General features: G+C 47.8%; 1 protein-coding gene across 1 annotated transcript in view; it reads right to left on the bottom strand.

Moving 5' to 3' along the window:
* The window catches only part of ESRRB (estrogen related receptor beta), a 191,979-nt gene extending 173,035 nt beyond the window's left edge, over positions 1-18,944 (bottom strand). The window contains exon 1 of the mRNA XM_034937890.3: positions 18,076-18,944. Coding sequence (XP_034793781.1) covers positions 18,076-18,077 — 2 coding nt within the window. The 5' untranslated portion in view covers positions 18,078-18,944. The remainder of the gene's footprint in view (positions 1-18,075) is intronic.
* Between the last annotated feature and the right edge of the window lie 789 nt (positions 18,945-19,733).

The following is a 19,733-nucleotide window of genomic DNA, read 5'->3' as shown; positions in this document are numbered from 1 at the left end:
TCAGCTCCCTTCACAACCTGGTTTTTCAGCCCCTGCTCTCTTTTGTACTGGACTCCACAAAACCGTATTGAGCAACTACTCTGTGCACCAGAGATCAAACACACACAGCTCTTGGGGGCATTCTTTTGAATATTTGCAACATAGTTCCTGCCTCAAGAGATCTCAGTCCTGGAGGGAAGACAGACACAGCAGTGCATAACTGGGACTCAGGGGCTACTGCAGACGGGGCACAGAGTCCATGCGTGGACCAGAGCAGGGGAGATGATGTCTGCAAGAGGAGGCATGAGGAGGCTTCTCTGAGAAGGGGAGAATATAGCAGAGTCATGAAGGGTCTGTGTGAGCCAGGACACAGGGATGCAGCCCAGCCTGGCCCTCATTCAGGAAAACAGGGTGTTGCCGCATAGCTGGTGCATGGGACTCAAGGGCAGTGGAAGGACAAGAGGACAGTGGAGGTGGGTGTGAGCCCTGGGAGGTGTGTGGGGCGGGGGTGGGGCAAGAAGGGCCCTGGCCTTAGATGAACGGTGGCACCTACACACAGGCACATATGCACATTTTTAAAGGCTGCCTGCGGCACTTGTGTGTGGATTGGGGGCATTGATAGAGTCCCCCAGAAGCTGATGGTCCTGGTCCCCGACTCAGGGGGACTAAGGGACCTCCCAGCCAGTACATCTCATTCCTAGGCCAACTCTAACTGCTTCCTCTCTTTCCTGTATCTTCCTACATTTGAAGTTTCTAAAACACACAGTAGAGCTTTTGCTAAAATGCACACAGTGTCCCAGCAACTCTGCAGTTCACCCCAGGAGGTGAGGACCCTCCTTGCTGAGGTCCTATATTGGCATGAGTACTGGACTGAGGGTGCTCTGACCACCGGCCTCAGTTTCTCATCCTATAAAATGGGGAAGTACTCCTTACTTGTTTGAGGTCTCCTCTGTAGCTCTGGTAGAAATGATCTCATATTTCCACAAAGCATTGCATGGGGCTGAAGTGCAGTACAAGGTCAAAAGCACAGGTATGGCCGGGCACGGTGGCTCACGCCTGTAACCCCAGCACTTTGGGAGGCCGAGGAGGGTGAATCACCTGGGGTCAGGAGTTCGAGACCAGCCTGACCAACATGGTGAAACCTCGTCTCTACTAAAAATACAAAAAATTAGCCGGGCGTGGTAGGGGGCGCCTGTAGTCCCAGCTACTCGGGAGGCTGAGGCAGGAGAATGGCGTGAACCTGGGAGGCGGAGCTTGCAGTGAGCCGAGATCGCGCCACTGCACTCCAGCCTGGGCGACAGAGCGAGACTCCGTCTCAAAAAAAAAAAAAAAAAAAAAAAAATTACGAAAATTAGCCAGGTGTGGTGGCACGTGCCTATAATCCCAGTTACTCGGGAGGCTGAGACAGGAGAATTGCTTGAACCTGGGAGACGGAGGTTGCAGTGAGCCAAGATCATGCCACTGCACAACTCCAGCCTGGGCTACAGAGTGAGACTCTGTCTCAGCAACAACAACAACAAAAAGCACAGGCATTAGGGTAAGAAATGGTTCAACTTCCAGTGCCGCCATTCAACAGCCGTAAGCCATAGGCTACTCATTTAACTCCCCAGGGCCCATCTTTCTCCTCTGGGGGAATTACAGTATGCACTTCCTTGGGTTGCTGAGCCTGAGAAGGGAAGACAGGAGAGAGCGCAGTGCCTGGCTCATCATCATCATCATCATCATCACAAGCTGAATACCTTTCTGGGAAGTCAGGCTAGAAAACCTACCACCTCACATAGTGTCAAATATCCTTTCAGTAGAATTTAACAAGCATCTCTATTTTCTGAGACACTTGTCCAATTTTCCCCTTGGACTCACATGAGCATAGACACTTTTCAGGAGTTTCCAGACCTGTCAGAGGGAAATGGGGAAGCTGGCCAAGCCCCAGGAGGTAGAGACCAGTGGCTCAGCCCACCCCCACGTGGGTCCCCAGCCTTGGGTGACACGCAGGCAGCTGCATATGCAAGAGACACCAGGACACTAGGCCTCTTGGTTGAGAATCCCTTGGCAACCATTGGCACAGGCCGGGCAATGTGAGCTGCTGGTAGTGAAGGACAGTGGGCCATTTGCCCAGCAGCCAGGAAGGCCCCCAAGAGAGACACAAACACAAGCCCCTGAGGGGTGGAAGGCACAGCTGCGAGGTCACCCGGCCCAGGCCTAGGCTCTCCCAGCCCTGGAAGCTGCCAAAAACTGGGCACGGGGTCCCGAGGCTGTGCTGGTGCTGGGCCCAGGCGTGGCTGCTCTAGCAGATGGTGGCCTATGCACCCTGGAGCCCTCCCTACGCCCAGGGATGTAAACATATCAAGTATGGAAAAAGCAGCTGGCAAGAAGGGTGCTTTTTTCCCCTGCTCTGTGCAGGGCACAGCCAGAGAAGAAAGCCAAGTGGCCTTCAAAGGTGCAACTGGGTCCTGAAATTGGGAGAGGAGGAGGGAGTCGTGCAGCCCCAACGTCTTCCAAAGCAAACCCCTTTCCTACCCTCCACCCACTTCTACAGCCAAACTCTTGAGTCAGCAAAGTTCTAGATTAGACTGACCTTGTTACCACCAACACTCTTCTCACTCAATGCTTTTGTGTCCACAAATGCCAGCAACACTCACTGTCCATGAACTTTAGCTACAAGAGTAGCTGGTGCTTCCATATGGCTCATCTACTTTAGTCCTTAGAGTAGCCCCACAAGATTGGATTTTATTGTTCCCTTTGCACAGACAAGAAAACTGAAGTGCAAAGAGGCAGATTAACTCGCCAGGGATCCCAAAGCTAAGAAGGAGCAGAGCCAGAATATGAACCCAGATTTGTCCAAGTCCAAAGTCTGGACTTTTACCATCCCCTATGCTGTCCTCAGGCCATCAGCTGCCCATGTGTAGGTTCCTTCACTTCAGCACTGGGACATCATTGCATCTTGAGTTTCTTTCTTTCCTTACCTTTTTTTCCTTAGTTTCAGCAGTGCCCAGCACAGAGCAGGTGTTAAAAACACACTTGGGCATGGCATTCTGAGCGGGTATACAAGAAACCACTGGGCAGCCACAGGCACTCAGGCTGGCACAGAGAGAACGCATGGGTCCCTGAGCACAGATATGATTGCAGTCAGTGGTGGATGCCGGGCATGTGGAGTGAGGGTGCTTTACTCTTAGCCTTTATATCACTAGGGAGGCTTCAGGGAGGAGGTGTCTCAAACATAGAGAAAATGTGATGTGGCATAGGGCTGGGGGGCTGCAGCCTGTGGGTGTGCAGCACAGGCGGGCGATGAGAAGAGGAGGCTGAGTGCAGTAGAGGAATTCACTCAGGGAGACACTCAAGCCCTTGGGACCTGGGATGAGCTGGGCCGTCTAGAGTTACTGCGGGCCAGCGCACCCTCATGGCCCTGACCTCCCCCTTCAGCCACTCCAGTGTTCCTAGAATTAGGTATCCAAGCCCTACTGGTTTAGTGGCAAGATAACATGAGCTATAAGAAGCAACCAGGCTTGAGTTTGAAACTTGTCTTTGCCATTGCCTAGGTCTGCAGCCTCCTCAGGTAGGCTGAGGAGCTACCTGTTCAGAGGTACCTGTTTGTACCTCTGTTCCCTGAGCTACAAACTGGAGATACCACCTACTTCAAAGGCTTGCCGTGGAGATCAGATGCATTAATACGAGAAGAACTTGGCCCAGGACTCTAAACGTGGTCCTTCAGCAATATAAGTTTCCCTTCTCCGTGTGCTTGCCTTCCTTACACACCCCGTCTCCTTTCCCTTGAGGCAGCCAGACAGACGACAACCAATTAAAGCCAGCAGACAACCCCTCCCTTTCTCTCCCCACTCCTGCCCTAACTAATTTGATATTTCAAACTCCAAAAGAATAAGAATTTATCTTCCGTATTTTTCCCACGCAGAGCCAGGCACATGGACATTTATAAAAAGTGTTGCTTGGGGCTGGGCGCAGTGGCTCACGCCTGTAATCCCAGCACTTTGGGAGGCCAAGGTGGGCGGATCACCTGAGGTCAGGAGACCTCCACCAACATGGTGAAACCCTGTTTCTACTAAAAATACAAAAATTAGCTAGGCGTGGTGGCACACAGCTGTAATCCCAGCTACTTGGGAGGCTGAGGCAGGAGAATCCCTTGAACCTGGGAGGCGGAGGTTGCAGTGAGCCAAGATTGAGCCACTGCACTCCAGGCTGGGTGACAGAAAGACTCTGTCTCAAAAAAAAAAAAAAAACAAAAGAAAAAGAAAAGAAAGAAAGTGCCGCTTTGTAACAGGTGATGCCTGCATTCCCTATCCTGGCCTTTCGCTGAAGGCAAATCAAAGGCCAAAAGACTTCCCTGTAGGAAGGCAATTGTAGGGAGCAACTAATTCCATCAAAAGGACCTGGAGGGAAGCTGTCATCCTTAGAAGAGAAAGAGGCGATTTCTTACTTTGTTTACAGCCCTCCACCAAGCGTACGTACGTGGCAGTGAGTGATTCCCCTTCCTCTGCCTTTGCTGAGCCCAAACTAGCAGAGAGAAAGAGAGATGTAACCCAAGCTCCAGACACTGATGGTCTTCAGAATCCCTGTCTTTGTAGCCTAGAAGCTTCAACACCCAGGGTCCTGGTTCTCTTTGATGAGTTCTACCATGGGCTCAACCTGGAGAGAGATGGAAGCTCATGGTCACATTCTCGAGGGACCCCCACAGAGAGGGAGGGGATGAGGACAACACTAGGGCACCAGCTCCCATCGTCTCTCTGTCCTAGATGCTGTTGGTGCTCTGCTCAGATCCCTCTGGCCAGTGAAGCTCCCATCCCCAGCTGCTAACAGCTGCAGCCTTCTCCTGAGAATAACCCATGACCCACAGGAGCCCTCATGGGGTCCAGAAGGGCCTAGGAGTCAACTCCCTCCCCACCAGGGCAGCTCTCAGCCAATGACTGATTGACTTGGGGTTGGAACTGACCAGTCTCTGTGCCTCAAGGTGGGACAACTCTGCAGCGTCATTTATGCTCCTGGATAGGCTGAGGCTAGACCTTGGCTGAGTCCACAGCTTTGCTTAGCTTCCTGCCGCCCTATTTTTCCTTCTTCAGTCCCTTACAGGATTCCCCAGAGAGCACTCCCTCAACACAGCTCTTGCCCAGAATGCCCATTTCAGGCTCTGCCCCTGGAGACTCTGACCTAAGTTAGTCTCCTCCCCTACCTCTCAGAAGTCTTCCCCAAACAGCCAGGGTGACAATGGAACCCAAGAACAAGGCAATGCCAAACACCACCAGGCAGAGATACTTACATGCTTCCGTCAGATGAAGAAGCACCAGTTATGCAGCAGACTCGCCCACTCTGGGGGAAATTCCAGCCCCTGAACCTGCAATGGCCCCAGAAACCAGAGAGAACAGCATTGGCCTCCTCTGGGTCACTCCCATCTGGAGAACCAGCGCCTTGGTCAAGGCCACCACTCGGGAAGTTGACAGATCCCATGCAATTCACCCTAACATGCTGTCACCCTGCAGCTGAGAACCCAGGGGCCTCTATCAGGAGCAACTACAGTCACATCCAACACACCTCCCCTCCCCAGCATGGGAACTTGAGTGGGCTCCTTATGAAAAGAAAGACCAGACCAGGTGCAGTGGCTCATACCTGTAATCTGAACACTTTGGGAGGCTGAGGTGGGAGAATTGCTTGAGCCCAGGAGTTCAAGACAAGCCTGGGCAAAAAAGTGATGACCTGTCTCTCCAAAAATTAAAAAAATTAGCCAGGCATAGTGGTACATGCCTGTAGTCCCAGCTACTCAAGAAGCCAAGTCAGGAGAATTGCTTGAGCCCAAGAGGTCAATGCTGCAGTCAGCCATGTTCCTACCACTCCACTCCAGCCTGGGCAACAGAGTTAGACCCTCTCTCAAAAGAAAAAAAAAAAAAAAGAGAGAGAGAGAGACCAAAAACTGGGGACTCTAAGAATGCCAGACAAGATAGAAAAAAAATGTCCCCAAAGAATGCGAATGCTCTAGAGACAAAAAATCTCTCTGTTGGGTCATCTAACTTCGGTGATCTGAGGTTTTCAATGTGACACTGTGGCATAGAGAAAAGGAGGAAGTGCTGAACACTGGAAATCACATCAGGGACTTCTAAACATCTGCTAGCATACCCCAGACGCCCCTTACCCACTGCATTCAGAAGGGAGACTACAGGCTGTGGGAGCCCCTGGACAGAAAGTGAAGCCAGCGGAAAGGCAGAAACCTGATGAACCTGTGTCCACGGAATATCACGGGCAGATAGAGGATAAACACTTTGTCCCAAACAGTGAGCGCATGCTGGACTCCATCCAAGGTAGGGAGATGTTATAACTCTCCTCAGCAATGTGATTAGCATCCCAAGAGCCAAGGTGGGCGGATTGTGTGGAGATAAAGTTCACAGGACAGTGGGCGAGGAGGCCAGCTGCCCAAGGCGGTAGAATCAGCATCGGCAGGAGACCCCACTGCCCACGTCTCACTCCCTCGATGAGAAAGCCTGGCAGTGGAGTAAGCTTGGGACAGCCCACATGGAGGGATGAACATGTTCGTGTCCCCCAAGGGGTTAAGATGATATTGGTGGTGGGAGAGGTGATGGACTACCAGGTTCAGGTCTCAAGAAAGATGACCTGTGGAAAGAGTATGGTGGGGAAAAACACAAGATGTGAAACACAATGGAATGAAAACATTGTCTACGGGATGGTGAAGGGAGGCTAGAAGGTCAGAAGTAGGGCAGGAGATGGGGCCAGGAAGGTGTGGATGTGATAAGGTAGGGGAAAATGAGCATGTGCTTTCGGAAAGAGTTCCCGGCGACGCAGCCACTTTGAAAGTCTAAACCTGCAGATTAGGTCTGCATTCTCCAACATGGTTCCCGGCTCCTCAGCAGAGATTTTTAGAAACTGACTTATGGAAAAGCAAGGCTGTTAGCAGTTCCAAAGGAAAGCTAAGGCTGATTAACAGAGGGCTGACCTGGCAGAGGCGTCTGTGTTGTCATCTTTACAAGGACACAGGGACTTGGGGAATCAAAGCTAGAGTATCAGGACCTCTCTTTCACATGGGTCTGTGAAGGCGGACACTCAAACATTTTTAAAGAAAATACATAAAAAGATGAAAACTTTGAAAATGTTGAACTGAGTTCAATATACATGTAAATGATACAAAAGGGTATTCACGTGGTTGCCTGTTTGCACTCAGCCCCGTTGCCTATTGTAGAAGGTGACATTCTATGGTACTATTTGCTGCCTGGGTGGCCTTAAGCAAGATCCTTAACCTCAGAGCCTCAGTTTCCTCTTTTGTATAATGGGAAGAATCTTAATACTATCTTTCAGTTGTTCCAAGGATAAGTGAGATAAACTGTAGAAAGTTTCCAGCACAGAACAGGCTCTCAAAAAATGCCTCTTTCCTTCTCCCACACACAGAAGGGTAATACAGGGGAGGCACACTTGAAAAAGTGAAGAACCAGGCAAGCACTAGACAACAAGCTAAGGAAACAAAAAGAAATGTCTTAGGGAAATGTCATGATTAGGTATCGGGTAAGGGTACAGTTAACACAAGGAGAGATTATTGTCTAGGTGAAAACATACAATCTTTCACAATATAGAGCAAAAGAGAGATACTGAAGAATTCTTAAAGCTTTAAAGTCATAATATGGTTCAACCCCAATGTGAAAACTGCTGGTTAAAGAAAATACGAGATTTTAGGGGACAGAGAACAAAGCATGTCCCCAGGCTCAGTATGGAAATGACAAAGACCCGAGATTACCTGGACTGTGAAAGTCCAACTGTTAAGAACCATTCTTCTGGGAAATTTGGGTGGAAAACTATAGGGAAGGCCTGAGATCAAGGGTTCAATATATAAAGGAATCACTTCATAAATTTTATAAAATGGCAAAGACAAGAATGGAAAGGGGCACAGAGACCAATAGAGTTAAGGACTTATGGGAGAATATTTAAGAAATAAGTTAGACACAGTAAAAAGAATTGTCGCACAGCAATTAATGATAAAATCAAGGCCATTTAGTAAAAAATAAGAAAAAATCTTTATAAGGAAGCACATAGGGACCCAGAAAATGGATGAGGGATATTTTGTACTCTGAGGTCTCTTTATTTAGCAAGTCTCCAAATGTAATATTTTTAAATTAATAGAGTATGATAGAGGGGAAAAAACCAGAAACAGGCAGTAGAATGGGCATGGAGAGAAGTAAGCATGGCATTCAGGAAACAATGTCATTCCTCCAAGGTGTTTTCAGGGGTTTGTTTGGGGCAGCTCAGTTTACATATTATTGCTAACATATTCTCCAGTTCACACCATGAAGGCACCAACCACCACCCCTGACCCATGAGGGAGGGCCTTAAGGGAGGAAACCAAAACCGCTAAGCACAATCAGCCAGGCTTGTGGCATTTCTGGAAACAGCCAAGTCGATACTGGGCTGTGGGGGTTGGCATCTACTTTTGTATCATTTCTCTCATTAGTACATCCATAGCGTGTCAAGTGCCTGCCATGTCCAGGCACAGTGCTGGAAGATGGGCCCACCATGCCCTGCCTACAGAGTCCTTAATTCTGGAGGGGAAACAGACAGGCAAACAGCTGTCATACAACATGATCACTGCCCAGGGGGGCATAGGAGAAGGTCAGGACTGAACAGAACAGTCCTTGGAGGTCATCTGGTCTACCGATTTCTTTTACAGAAGAAGAAACAGAGGCAGAAAGAGATGAAGTGGCTCATAGAAAGCCATCAGGCAGAGGCTTATAGAAGCTAATGTAAAGGCTTGCTCAATATGCTGCTACAAAATCAGTTTTATTTCTGTAAGCACTTTGGTAGCCTCTGAGACAGTGTCCTACGGCATCAGTAGAGTGTCATATTTCAAAGTAATATTTCTGATATTTTTAGCAAATAGATTCCACAGGTTTAATAACAATGCATCCACTTGCCCCCTCTCTGGCCTCATTACCCACCGTAAATGATTAGGCAAATTCATCCCAAAAATAAGTGGGGAAACCGAGGAAGCCAAAGCATGCTTGGCAGATGAGTACAGATGATATCCCAATGAGCATATATCCATTTTCTCCTGAAGTTGGTGTTTCATTCCCATGCATGTCTTACGGTTGATCCCTAGGCTATATATGGCATATATTGCAAGTTTTAAAATCTTATATAAATGGTATCATCCTGTCTCTAGGAATTTTCTTAACTCCCTTCCCTTAGCCATGCTGCTGACTGCCCCAGTCCACCAAGACTATCCATTAGGTTAACACTGGCTCTGTTTTGAAGCTTCCATCATAAAGGGCAGAGATCCGAGTGAAGATTGTGCCGAAGAAAGACACCACCACCAACCATGTTTCTACTAATTAAGAGTAAAGTCTGAACTTGCGGGGACTCATATCCATCTTGTGGTCTTTTCCTCTGGGCTAAAAGTGGTGCTTGATACCCACTGGTTTCCAAAGGAGAAACAGCATATGGGATTCTAAAGGCAGAAAAACTCAAGAGTCATTACATGAGTGTGTTCTCAATTGAGTGCCCTAGAGTAAATAGTAATTACATGTTCCTTCAAGATTACTCTTAGCCTGAGATGGGGAAAGAAGAGTCATGGATGGCTGACCACAATACTCCTTCCTAATGTGCACACGTGTGCACAAACACCCAGGCTGGTCACAAGTCTGGATTTGGAATTTTCCCCAAGAACCTGATGTTAGTTCTCCAAGTCCCTTGAAATATACAAATGGCACCCCTTAGAGGCATGAGAAATTGCCCATGCTTATTCCTATTCTTCTTTCCTTGCAAAGTACTCCCCAAAGATGCACCATCAAATATGTGGCAAACAAGCAACCCCACTTTAGCTATGCTACGCAGGGAAGAGGAATTGGCCCTGTGCAGAGACGACACTCCAGTGGTTCTGAATGCTTAGGACAGCAAAGACAAGCCATGTTAAATGGCATCCCACCTTCACATCTGGACTGTAGCAGCCCATGGATGTTTTAGGTTATGGACAGCAGATTTCCATGAGAGGAAAAAGGCTTGGCCAGGTCACCCCAAAGCCCAGACAGGCAATGGAAGGATGCTCACTTGGTCATCGGATATGGGAGTGGAGTCCCCTTCAGCAGAGAATTGTAAAGGATGAGAGCATGTTTTAAACCACCTGTAGATGCTTGTGCACACATGTGCACATTAGGGGTATGGTGGTCAGCCATCCGTGACTCAATATAGCATCTTCTGCTATACTGGCAAGCTGTCCGGGGGACTCTGGGAGGAATATAGGAACTTTGAAAGTTTCCTCTTTCTTGGCCTTTCTGGCACCAGGCCCTGCAAAATGATGATAACAGCCAAAATGTCATCATCCTCACCCACAGCAGTGGCTTTGAGGGTTTATTATCCAGCGGGTACTATTCAAGGGACTTACACAGGGCTCCTTTAATTCTCACAACAACTCAATGAAGGAGGTGTTCTTATAACCCATATTTTACAGATGAGGAAACTGAGTGTGAAGTGGAGAGGCTGGGACAGTTGCCCAAGGTCACAACTATTACAATGTGGATAAGGCTCTAGTAGCTTGGTGCTGAAGCCTGCTTTTCACCAAAACTGTTTCATGGAGGTCACCATTAGGGGGAATAATTTAGTCTAAAACTGGCAAGCACTTCCAGTTTTAAAGGAAAGTTTATCCTCTGATTTTTATTTTGCTTCACACCAGTGCTGGGAGACACTCAGAGGAGGTGTCAGCCCCACTTGGCAGGTGAAGGAATTAAGCTACAGTGAAGTTAAGAACTTGCAGAGGTCACCCCGTTTGGCAACTCCCCTCCCAAACCTCAACCGTGCTCCTCACTTCCAACTCTGCTAAAGGACTTTTAGCAAACCTGGAGCCCAGGTGTTGGGCCTCTCCAGACACGTACAAGCCTAGGTGCGACTGCTGGGGTGGAAGACTGGGGAAGGAGGAAAATTAAAGCCACAGAGGTACAAAACTAGGGTCTCTACAAATTAAAGCCAAAATTTAAAATGCAGAGTTTGGAAACTTGTTTTTGAACAAGGAACCCTGACAGTTTTCCACTAACCCCTAGAGGTGCTTATAGACAGGGGAAGGTGAGGACAGAAAACAAACCAAGGAGAATGATGCTAAAGCCACATAGCACAAGAAAAGCCACATCTGGGCCCAAGGCCTTGGATGAGAGGAACACAGGCTGGATAACCTATCTTACTGGTGATATTAGGAGAACAATGGCCCGGGTTCATCATCTAAAAATGTAAACTTGTAGAGCTGGAGAGCCTAAGAGATCTCTCCCAGTGGCTCATTTTATAATTAAGGAAACTGTGGTCCTGAAAGCATGCGCACCTGAATTACCAGCAATCCTGAGGTTGGAACTGGGCTGGACCGCCTGGTACCCGCCTCCTTCCACAGCACACTGGGCCATCCTTCCGACTACCGGAGCCCGCGGGCGGAAGCGGTCTCCAACATTGGGCCTCTTTCCAGTTGACTTTATTTTTTAACTTTTTACTTCAAAATAATGACAGATTCACAGGGAGTAGCAAAGAAAATCTACGAGGAGGCCCTAGGTACCCTTCGTTGTGCCTTCCCCCAGCTGACCTGTGTGCATACAAGGTCCACAATTTTAATATAACCCCAGATGCACATGGGATGATAGCTTCCTTCCTGAGACCGACTTAGGAGCAAACAATCCATTTCTTTCTCATATCTTATCCTACCATTGTTGCCGTAAACCCTAAAACACACACACACACACACAGAGCCTAATCAGCAATAATTTTACTCCTGAATATTGCTAGAAAGATCACTAAGCCAAGCTAATCAATTGTCTTAGCCAGCCACTTGTCCCCAAGAGATGCCTAGACTTTTCATTGCTGTCATTTAACCGTCAGCAGCCTGAGTTTTTATCCCCTGTCTTCCAAACGAGAGCAGAAAAACTGTTGTGGGAAGAATCCAGTACCCAAAATGATGTTCATAACTTGACACCTTTCAAAAGCCTTGTCTGTGCTAATGGAAGCAGACACTTTGGAAAGCTTCAGAAGGAAGGTCTTCCTCTCATGTGTACCACCCGGGACCAGAGTGGTTAAAGCAAGAGGAGGAGCACAGGGGGCCCTACAGAGTTTGAACAGCCAGAGGAAGCAGGTATGGCTCAGAAAGGGGAGAGGAGAGAGCATGATAAATGAGGGAAATATTCACAGGAGAGATACCAGTTTAGCAATTAAATTTGACATCGACTTAGACAAAGCTTCTTCACTGAACAGAATAAAATTCCTGGGAAGATTTGTGCACATATGATAAAAGACTCATCTCATTTTTTTTTCCTGGACAGAGGAACATGAAAGCAGGAGAGAGGGACAGAGAGGAGAGAAGGATAGGGGCAAGGACCATGATCAGTGAGTCACGAGCTGACCTAGTAGTGAAAGCAGGTGGACATCCATAGCATCAAATCCCTCCTCCTGTGATGAAGTGATTAGAAGTGGCCCCATGAAGAAAGAACTTCTGCAATTCACTCTGCATGTGTTTACTGAACACATACTATGTGCCAGGCACTGCACTAGGCACTGGGGAATTTCAAAGGTGAATAATAAGGAGGCAAAAAGGGAGATAGTGACTACTACTAATTGTACTACTACCATGACTACTACCAACTGCTAGGAGCGGGAGCAGAGGGGAGGGAGTGAGGATATGGGACACTTTGTAAGTTTGGATGGCCCTGGGATTCATATTCCAGTCACCTGCTTCAATCAGGAAACAATGGCTTAACAGTGGGCAAAGAAAAGGAAGAGAGAGCATTGCCTGGCAGCGTCGTGAGTCCCTGCATGGGGACAAGGAGTATTGAGGGTCTCAGGACTGCAGACATCCCACGAGAGGACACCTCTTGCAGGAACTCCAGTGATGGAGTTTGGATTCATTTGTCAAGTGATCGTGTTAAGAGGGAGGAGGCCAAAGCAGTCACCAGCTGCCCTATAAAAGCAGCCCTGTTGGTTGCACAGCCAGGACTGGTCTGGCCTGCTCTGTAGGCAGAGCCTAAACTGCCCTCTGAGAATGTGGGGTGGAGGGGGTGCAGCAGTGACTTGGAGACCCAAGAACAAAAGTGCTCACTGGAATGTGAGCCAGGGCAAAGAAACTTGAGAAAATTCTCTTTCTACAGAGGGAAAAGAGTCACAGCTTCCTCTGACTGAGGAGTGATGCCCAAAGCCCAGGTCACATCCTCTGCTCTCCCACAGTGGTTTAAACAGTGCTGTAAGGTCCTGGGTTCTTCTCAGGTTAGAGGGCTTCCTCATGGCATAGCCCACTGGAGGATGAAGCTGCATGTCTTGCTGACACAGAGCTCTGCATGGCCAACTTTCAGGAAAAATATCCCCTCAGTGGAAGGCGTGGGAGCCTGTCTTTAATGGTGTGACATGATGTGTGCAGAAGCGAGTGCTCCGTGCTGAACAAATAAAAGTGTCAACACCTATTGGGCCCAGGGCTAAGCACTTCACGTGTGTTTCATCTTCCCAACAACCCTATGAGGTTGATCCTATTGTTATCCCCATTTTGCAGATGGGAAAAGTGAGACCCTGAGGGGTTTGGTAACTCAAGTCTCATAACTGAGAAAGGTGAGCGCCAGGATTTGAACCCTGGCTGTCTGACTTGGAAGGCGCATGCTTAACTGCAGCTCTCTACTGTCCGTAGAGCACGGGTTAGGGCAAGAGGGCAGGAATTATCAATGATGAGGCAGGCTAACAAAGAGAAATGAAGCATGGACTCTCCTCGGTGGAGATCCTGGTCTAATGAGGGAGACACAGAAGTTAACAAGCATAGCACAGGGGGTGAATGCAGTCATGGAGGGAGACCAGGCAAGGACCTTGAAAGCCCCAGGAAAAGGGAGAAGGCGCCCCAGAAGAGCTGATCTAGACGTGTTATAGATGCCACCTTGACTTGAAAGGAGAAATACAAGACTCACAGGGCACTGAGCTTGAAGCACTAAAGAAAGAACAGTGCCCAAGTACAGGCGAAATAAAAAGCCAGGGGATGCTATAGAAGAAAAGTTGGCACCCTGGTGCCTCTGCTGACCTCATGAAGCAGGGAAAAAAGGCCCAAGTGAAAGAAATAGAAACTGCTCACTTGGTTGGTGGCAGAAAAAAGGATGTGTGTTCACAGAGCATGCAGAATCCCCTTGTATCAGGGATTCCTGCCCTCCCTTTCCAAGCTGAAGAAGGAAATCTCTCTCCAGGGGAGCCAGGGCCTGTTTCGGCAGCCATATGGCTCTGACTTTCCCTGGAGTAGGAGGGGCGAGAGAGGCCAGAATGCTTGCCTGGACTTAGACTTCTGACCTCAGCTTGGCCTTGACGTTGCTCGACCTTGGCCAAGTTGCTTCTCTGGCTGGAGACCAGAGAGTTCTTCACCTGCCTTTACCTGGGAACAGTGAGCCAGGCGGACTTTGAAGGCCTCACGTGAAGAAAGCCAGCAGGAGAACCAAGGGATTCAGACCCAAACACATCACAGTGGGAAAAGGGTCCTGTGGAGATGTTAATTGGTGTGCTAAAGGGGAAGACTGAGCCCTCCGCACTCCAGGGGCATGACCAAAGTGGGAGAGAATCCATTTCTCTGGCCCCACCAGACGACACAGGAGCTCTCTAGCTGCTAGCAAATTGAGCCATACTCCTGTCTCTGTGTTCTCACCTCCGAACTGGAGCAGGAGAAGCGATCTGGGGAGTTGAAGGCACACAGCCCCTCCAGGCCCTTAGCAAGCTGAGGGGTGCATCAGCTGTAGGGGGATTGGAAGGGACACTATTTTCTGAGCAAATCAGCTGACTTCAGCTTCAGAGCTTGCACCACAGTTGCCATTTTTGCTTTGTGGAATGATTCCCCTCTCTCCAGCTCCACACTGCCTTCCACTTTGCAAGCACAGAAGTTGTACAGAAGCCTGAAAATGCTGATGGCTTAACTGGTTTAATTTTTTTTTCCCAGCAGCCCTGAGGGGTTTTAACTCTTTCCTCCTGCAGAAACCCTGCTTTTGGAGTTGAATGTTTAAACTCTCACTGGGAGACTCATAAATATTCGGAGTCACTCTCTCCCTCTCTGTTTGATTAGGAAATGAGCCTTTAACTCAATGTAATCCCCAAGCCATTAACAAAAAAGCCCTCCACCGCTCCACTATTAGAATTTCACTCTTAACCCACTGAGGATTGAATTAGATTAACATAACTACCCACAATCTGAGTTTATTTTCTGTGCCAGATAGAAATGTGTTTTCAAGAAAGGCGAAAAGGGGGAGGGAAAGCAGGAGGGACAGAAAGAGTGGGAGGATAATGAAATGTAAAAATAGAGATAAGAAAAAGATGGACAGATATACTGTAGAAGTGAAGTGATAGGGAAAAAGCTGCTCATGGTCTTTGGTTTTAAAATCCTGCCAGCTGCCATTTTAATTGATGGGGTATTTGGAGAGGCCTCAACTATGTAAAATCGTTTGAATTAGGGGAGCACTTTCCAGGTATTTGTGATTCCCTCTTCCTGCACCTGAGCCTGCTGCATTCCAAAGCACCTGCTCATTGCCCCCACTGTCCCCAATTTGGGAGGAGGTCAGGACTGGATTCCTATGTGTTCGAGGGCGGTGGGGGGAACCCATAAAACAACAGTGCATGCACACAGGAAACTGCTCATTTACATTCAGAGAAATAAACAATGACAAGGATGGAATGGTTAGATTTTGCAGACATGAAGTCACAGACAGCCCCGTGACCAATTGCATTTAAGAAATCAGTTTGAAAAAAAAAAAAAGAGTTTGATGGGAGCTCAAACCACATAAAATTAATAGTTATTGAAGCAGAAACTAAGTAATCAGAGGCTGTCTCATGCAAATACACTGAAGTTTCCCTGAACTGCATCTCTATAACTAAGCCCGATGGGCCAAACCACACCCTGAACTTGAGGATGAAAGCCAGGCCCTCTATCACACTGTCAGAGAAGCCCCTATCTCACCTGAAAGGATCTACACGTAGCCCAGGGAAGAGGCAGTTTTTAGCTAAATGTCCCAACAAAATATTCTTCTGTCTGACCATTAAGGCTCTGAGAACACAGGACTTGTTCAGGAATGCGGGACTCTCTCCCACTGCATTTAATCCTGACACACTGGGCCTGCACAGTGGGCCAGGCAGGCTCCAGTGTGCAGGTTGGGGAGGGGAGGTAGAATTTGTTCTTGTACTAAAAGGCATTTTTAAAAGCCACACTTTTTCTCAAAAGCCATTGAGATCTGAAAGTCCTAGAAGTTCAGCTTTGCCAATAGCAATCTTCTCTGATTTCTGAATGCAATGTCTCAATCACTTCATTCACTTGAGCTTTAATTAACAATAATCCACCAAATCCCACTTCAGCATTATGGTGAAAAAACCTTAGCAGGACATATTTACCAAAATAGAGGCCCTCATAATAGGAAGAATAATAATGCCATATGTATAAGACACTTTAACTCCTAGTTGGCGTTTGTCCCCCTCTGGAGTTCTTAGACTTCACCGTCTATACTAGATCTTAAATAGTGACATTTACCCCCTTGTACGCCATACTCCTTGTTCTGAATTTCTCCACTACTGAATGCGGTCTTACTGGCTGAACATGGGACGTTTGCCTTCTAATTTCTCATTGCTTCCTGATCCCCACTCTCCCGTCCAAAATAATGAATGAATGGATGAAAGATATTAATAACCCTAAACAAAATACAGCTGAAAACATGGAACCAGAAAAAGGAAAGTTAAAGTTTCAGAAAAGTCTAAATAAAAATGATATCAAATTGCTTCTCTAAACATACGTGTGTATATCCATATTTATTTAACTTTCATTGAGTTAGATTTGCCGGTAAAACTATTTTGTTTGTAATCAATCAAAAATAATACAGGCATATCTGCTTTGTTTAATGCTTTTAAATTGTTGGAAAGATTGTTTCTTTGTAGGATATTGTTCTCCCAAACAAATCAAGGAGTCCTCAGTCATATAGCATATGGTATCCGTTGGATAAATAGAAACTCATGGTTAAAAAAAAAAAAAAAAAAGAGGTACATTTAAAAAGTTGTACTTAAGTATAAATTAGGCATCATTACTTTTTTTTTTTTTTTTCAAAATGTAGGGCTACTTTTCCTTTGTAAATTCTATAAAGCAAATCTTCCCAAGTACAGGATTTCGGGTGAATACTATTCAATATCCAGAAACTAAAGTCCCAAACGTTGCACGGGAAGCTCGTGGCAGGTAAGCCCCGTGGACACAGGACTGTGGCCGGGGAGGCTCCATCTACAGCCGCCCGAGGTGCACTCAGAGCCGGCACACTATTCGAATTGTCTGAAACAAGCACAGCTTTGAAAAGCCTCGCTATATTAAGTTTCTTCCTTTGCGAAGGATGCAGAGCAAAGCAGTCAACAGCCCTCCCTCCACACCTGGCTTTGGCCTGGGACTCTTCCTCCCAGTCCCCAGCCAAGTTCCCTTTCAGGATTAAGAAAATACACCAAATGAGGGAGCCAATGACAGCCTGTAAGGCAGGACAAATCCTCAGCTCTCATCTTGACTTCTCAAAGCAAACTTGCTCCGCGGAGGGGAGAGGGAAAGTCATTTACTTTAAGGTGCTATAGAAAACTGGTCATCGGGACTGTGGGGAGTTTCCCTGAACCTGGAAGCTCCCAGGTTGAAACCAAAACTTCCAGGAGCCCCCATCATTACCTGTCCTGTGGGCACTGGGTCTTCTTGGGTAACCTTCCCCAGCTTGCCCTACACCGGAGCTGCCAGCAAATAAAAGTTTTCATGCTGGGCGACATCGCTACCCTGCTGAGCTGCATGTAAACTTTCCCTTGCCCTTCTGATGTACTTACTTTTTTCTCAGTGAAAACAAACAAAAATCAAAGGGAACTCACTGCTTCCAAATGAGTTTGTGTCACCGTCCCACCCAGCCATCCAGAGACCCTCTGACCTTCCTGTGACAGTCTAAGAGAGGCAACGTTTTCCTCTCGGCCACACAGGGATGCTTTAGAGTGCGGAAAACCAGGATGAAAGAACAGGCATGGGGAGATATTTTTATCCATTGAGAGAGAGAGAGAGAGAGAGAGAGAGAGAAAGGGGACAGAAAAGGACCCGCAGAGTCTGGGGAGGAGAAAGGGAGAAGTCGGGTTACTCACATGCTTGGGGCTGGCGTGGAGGACGAGGACTGGGCTGGGGTGGAATGTGCGGCCCCTCAGGTGCTTTCAGTTGCTGATAACTCGTTGCTCCGCTCCTCCGGTACCAGCTGACAGTCCCCTGTCTGTGTCTCTTTGTGACTAAGGACACAGTACTCCCAACCTATAAATAGATCCCGACTCCGTGATTGATATAACAGGCAGCTGACAAAAAAAAAAAAAAAAAAAAGTCTCACAACCATAACCAGGTCTTAAACAAAACAGCAAAAAGCTCTAGACTTTCAACTCCACCGAGCCCCATACAGACTCCACAGCCACTGATGGACGCAGGAAAGTGTGGAAGAAAAATACACCATGAGGAACTGGGGGAGGGCAAGTGAAAAGGGGGGATGTGTAAGACAATGACTTCTCTAGTGGTGTGCGGCCGTCACTTGGGGTCACAGGGAAGCTGGTGACTGATGGTCGGCAGAAAGCAAGGGGAGGAGCCAGGGCAGGAGGTCCTGACCTGGAGAAGGAGAGCCGCCCCCCTCCGGATCCTGAGCCCGTGGCCCTGTCAGGGCCCGAGTCAAAGTCCTGACTTGGGAGCATTCGTCAGCTCAAGTGCTTTCCACGAAAGTTTCCATTCCTCCTGCCAAATTAGGAGGCAGGGAGGGAACTCAGCTTTCCCAGCTCAGGGGCCAGGCAGGCTTCTTGGGGGCCATGCAGAAGGCTCCTGGAGGGTGAGAGAGGAAGTGCAGGTGCCTGGTGAGGCCAGGTCTTTGAAGAGGCCAAGAGATGGTGTTCCCAACAGAAGAACGGCCTGAAGTTGAAAGGCCCTGGGGGTGTTAATGTCTCTGCTTTCTCCAGAAAGATTTCTTAGGACATCAAGTCATCTGAAAAGATTTCCTTTTTGGAGAACAAGCCCCGCTCTTTGGGGTACCGGAGGGTCTCTAAGAAGCACTGCCTGTCCCAGTTTCTACAAAGTTGGGGCCGCCTCTCTGGGATAGGCCAGTCCAGTTCTGAAAGCTGAGCCAAGGGGCTGTTTCTGGAAGTTGGAAGAATCATGGTGAAACGGCACAAGTATGGGCTGTTCAACAATTAACCAGGTGAGCATGCATTACCCCAGGGGGCTTCCCATCTGCCATCTGGAGACCCACTTGCTTTGACTACACAGGGTCACCTGTCTTGATTTTCTGGATTTCTTGTGCATGCTAAATGAGGCAGAATTTCAGGTGAGTTTCCCCTTCAAGAGGGGTCATAGGATGAACCCCTTGCTGGTGTGGATAAGGGACAGGTACTTCATAATCCCTAAAACTTCCTGATCCCCAATTTTTAAAAGAAATGAAGTTGAACCTCCTCTTCATGTTAGATCTAATCCTTTACTCCCCAGGTTATCAGAAACTATGAGGATGGGGTGGTATCTAAGCTGCTGAAGTCAAAAACCTATTAAACGTGTAGGGCCTCCAATCTTTCCACCAGTAGCCTGCCATTGCAATATGAGCTCCAAGAAGGTAAAGACTATGTGTTTGTCTCATTCATCATCACATCCCCATAATACCTGATCTGTAGCAAGACCCTCCTGAGTATGGATTGATTGACTGACTAATTGAATGAAAGAGTGATACTTAAGATACTGTCATTTGAGCCACTCCTTTGGACTAAGTAAGATACTCTCTAGAAAT

This window comes from Pan paniscus, chromosome 15 (genome assembly GCF_029289425.2).
Source record: "Pan paniscus chromosome 15, NHGRI_mPanPan1-v2.0_pri, whole genome shotgun sequence".
NCBI classification, from domain to species: domain Eukaryota; kingdom Metazoa; phylum Chordata; class Mammalia; order Primates; family Hominidae; genus Pan; species Pan paniscus.
This window is presented reverse-complemented; position numbering and strand designations above follow the sequence as displayed.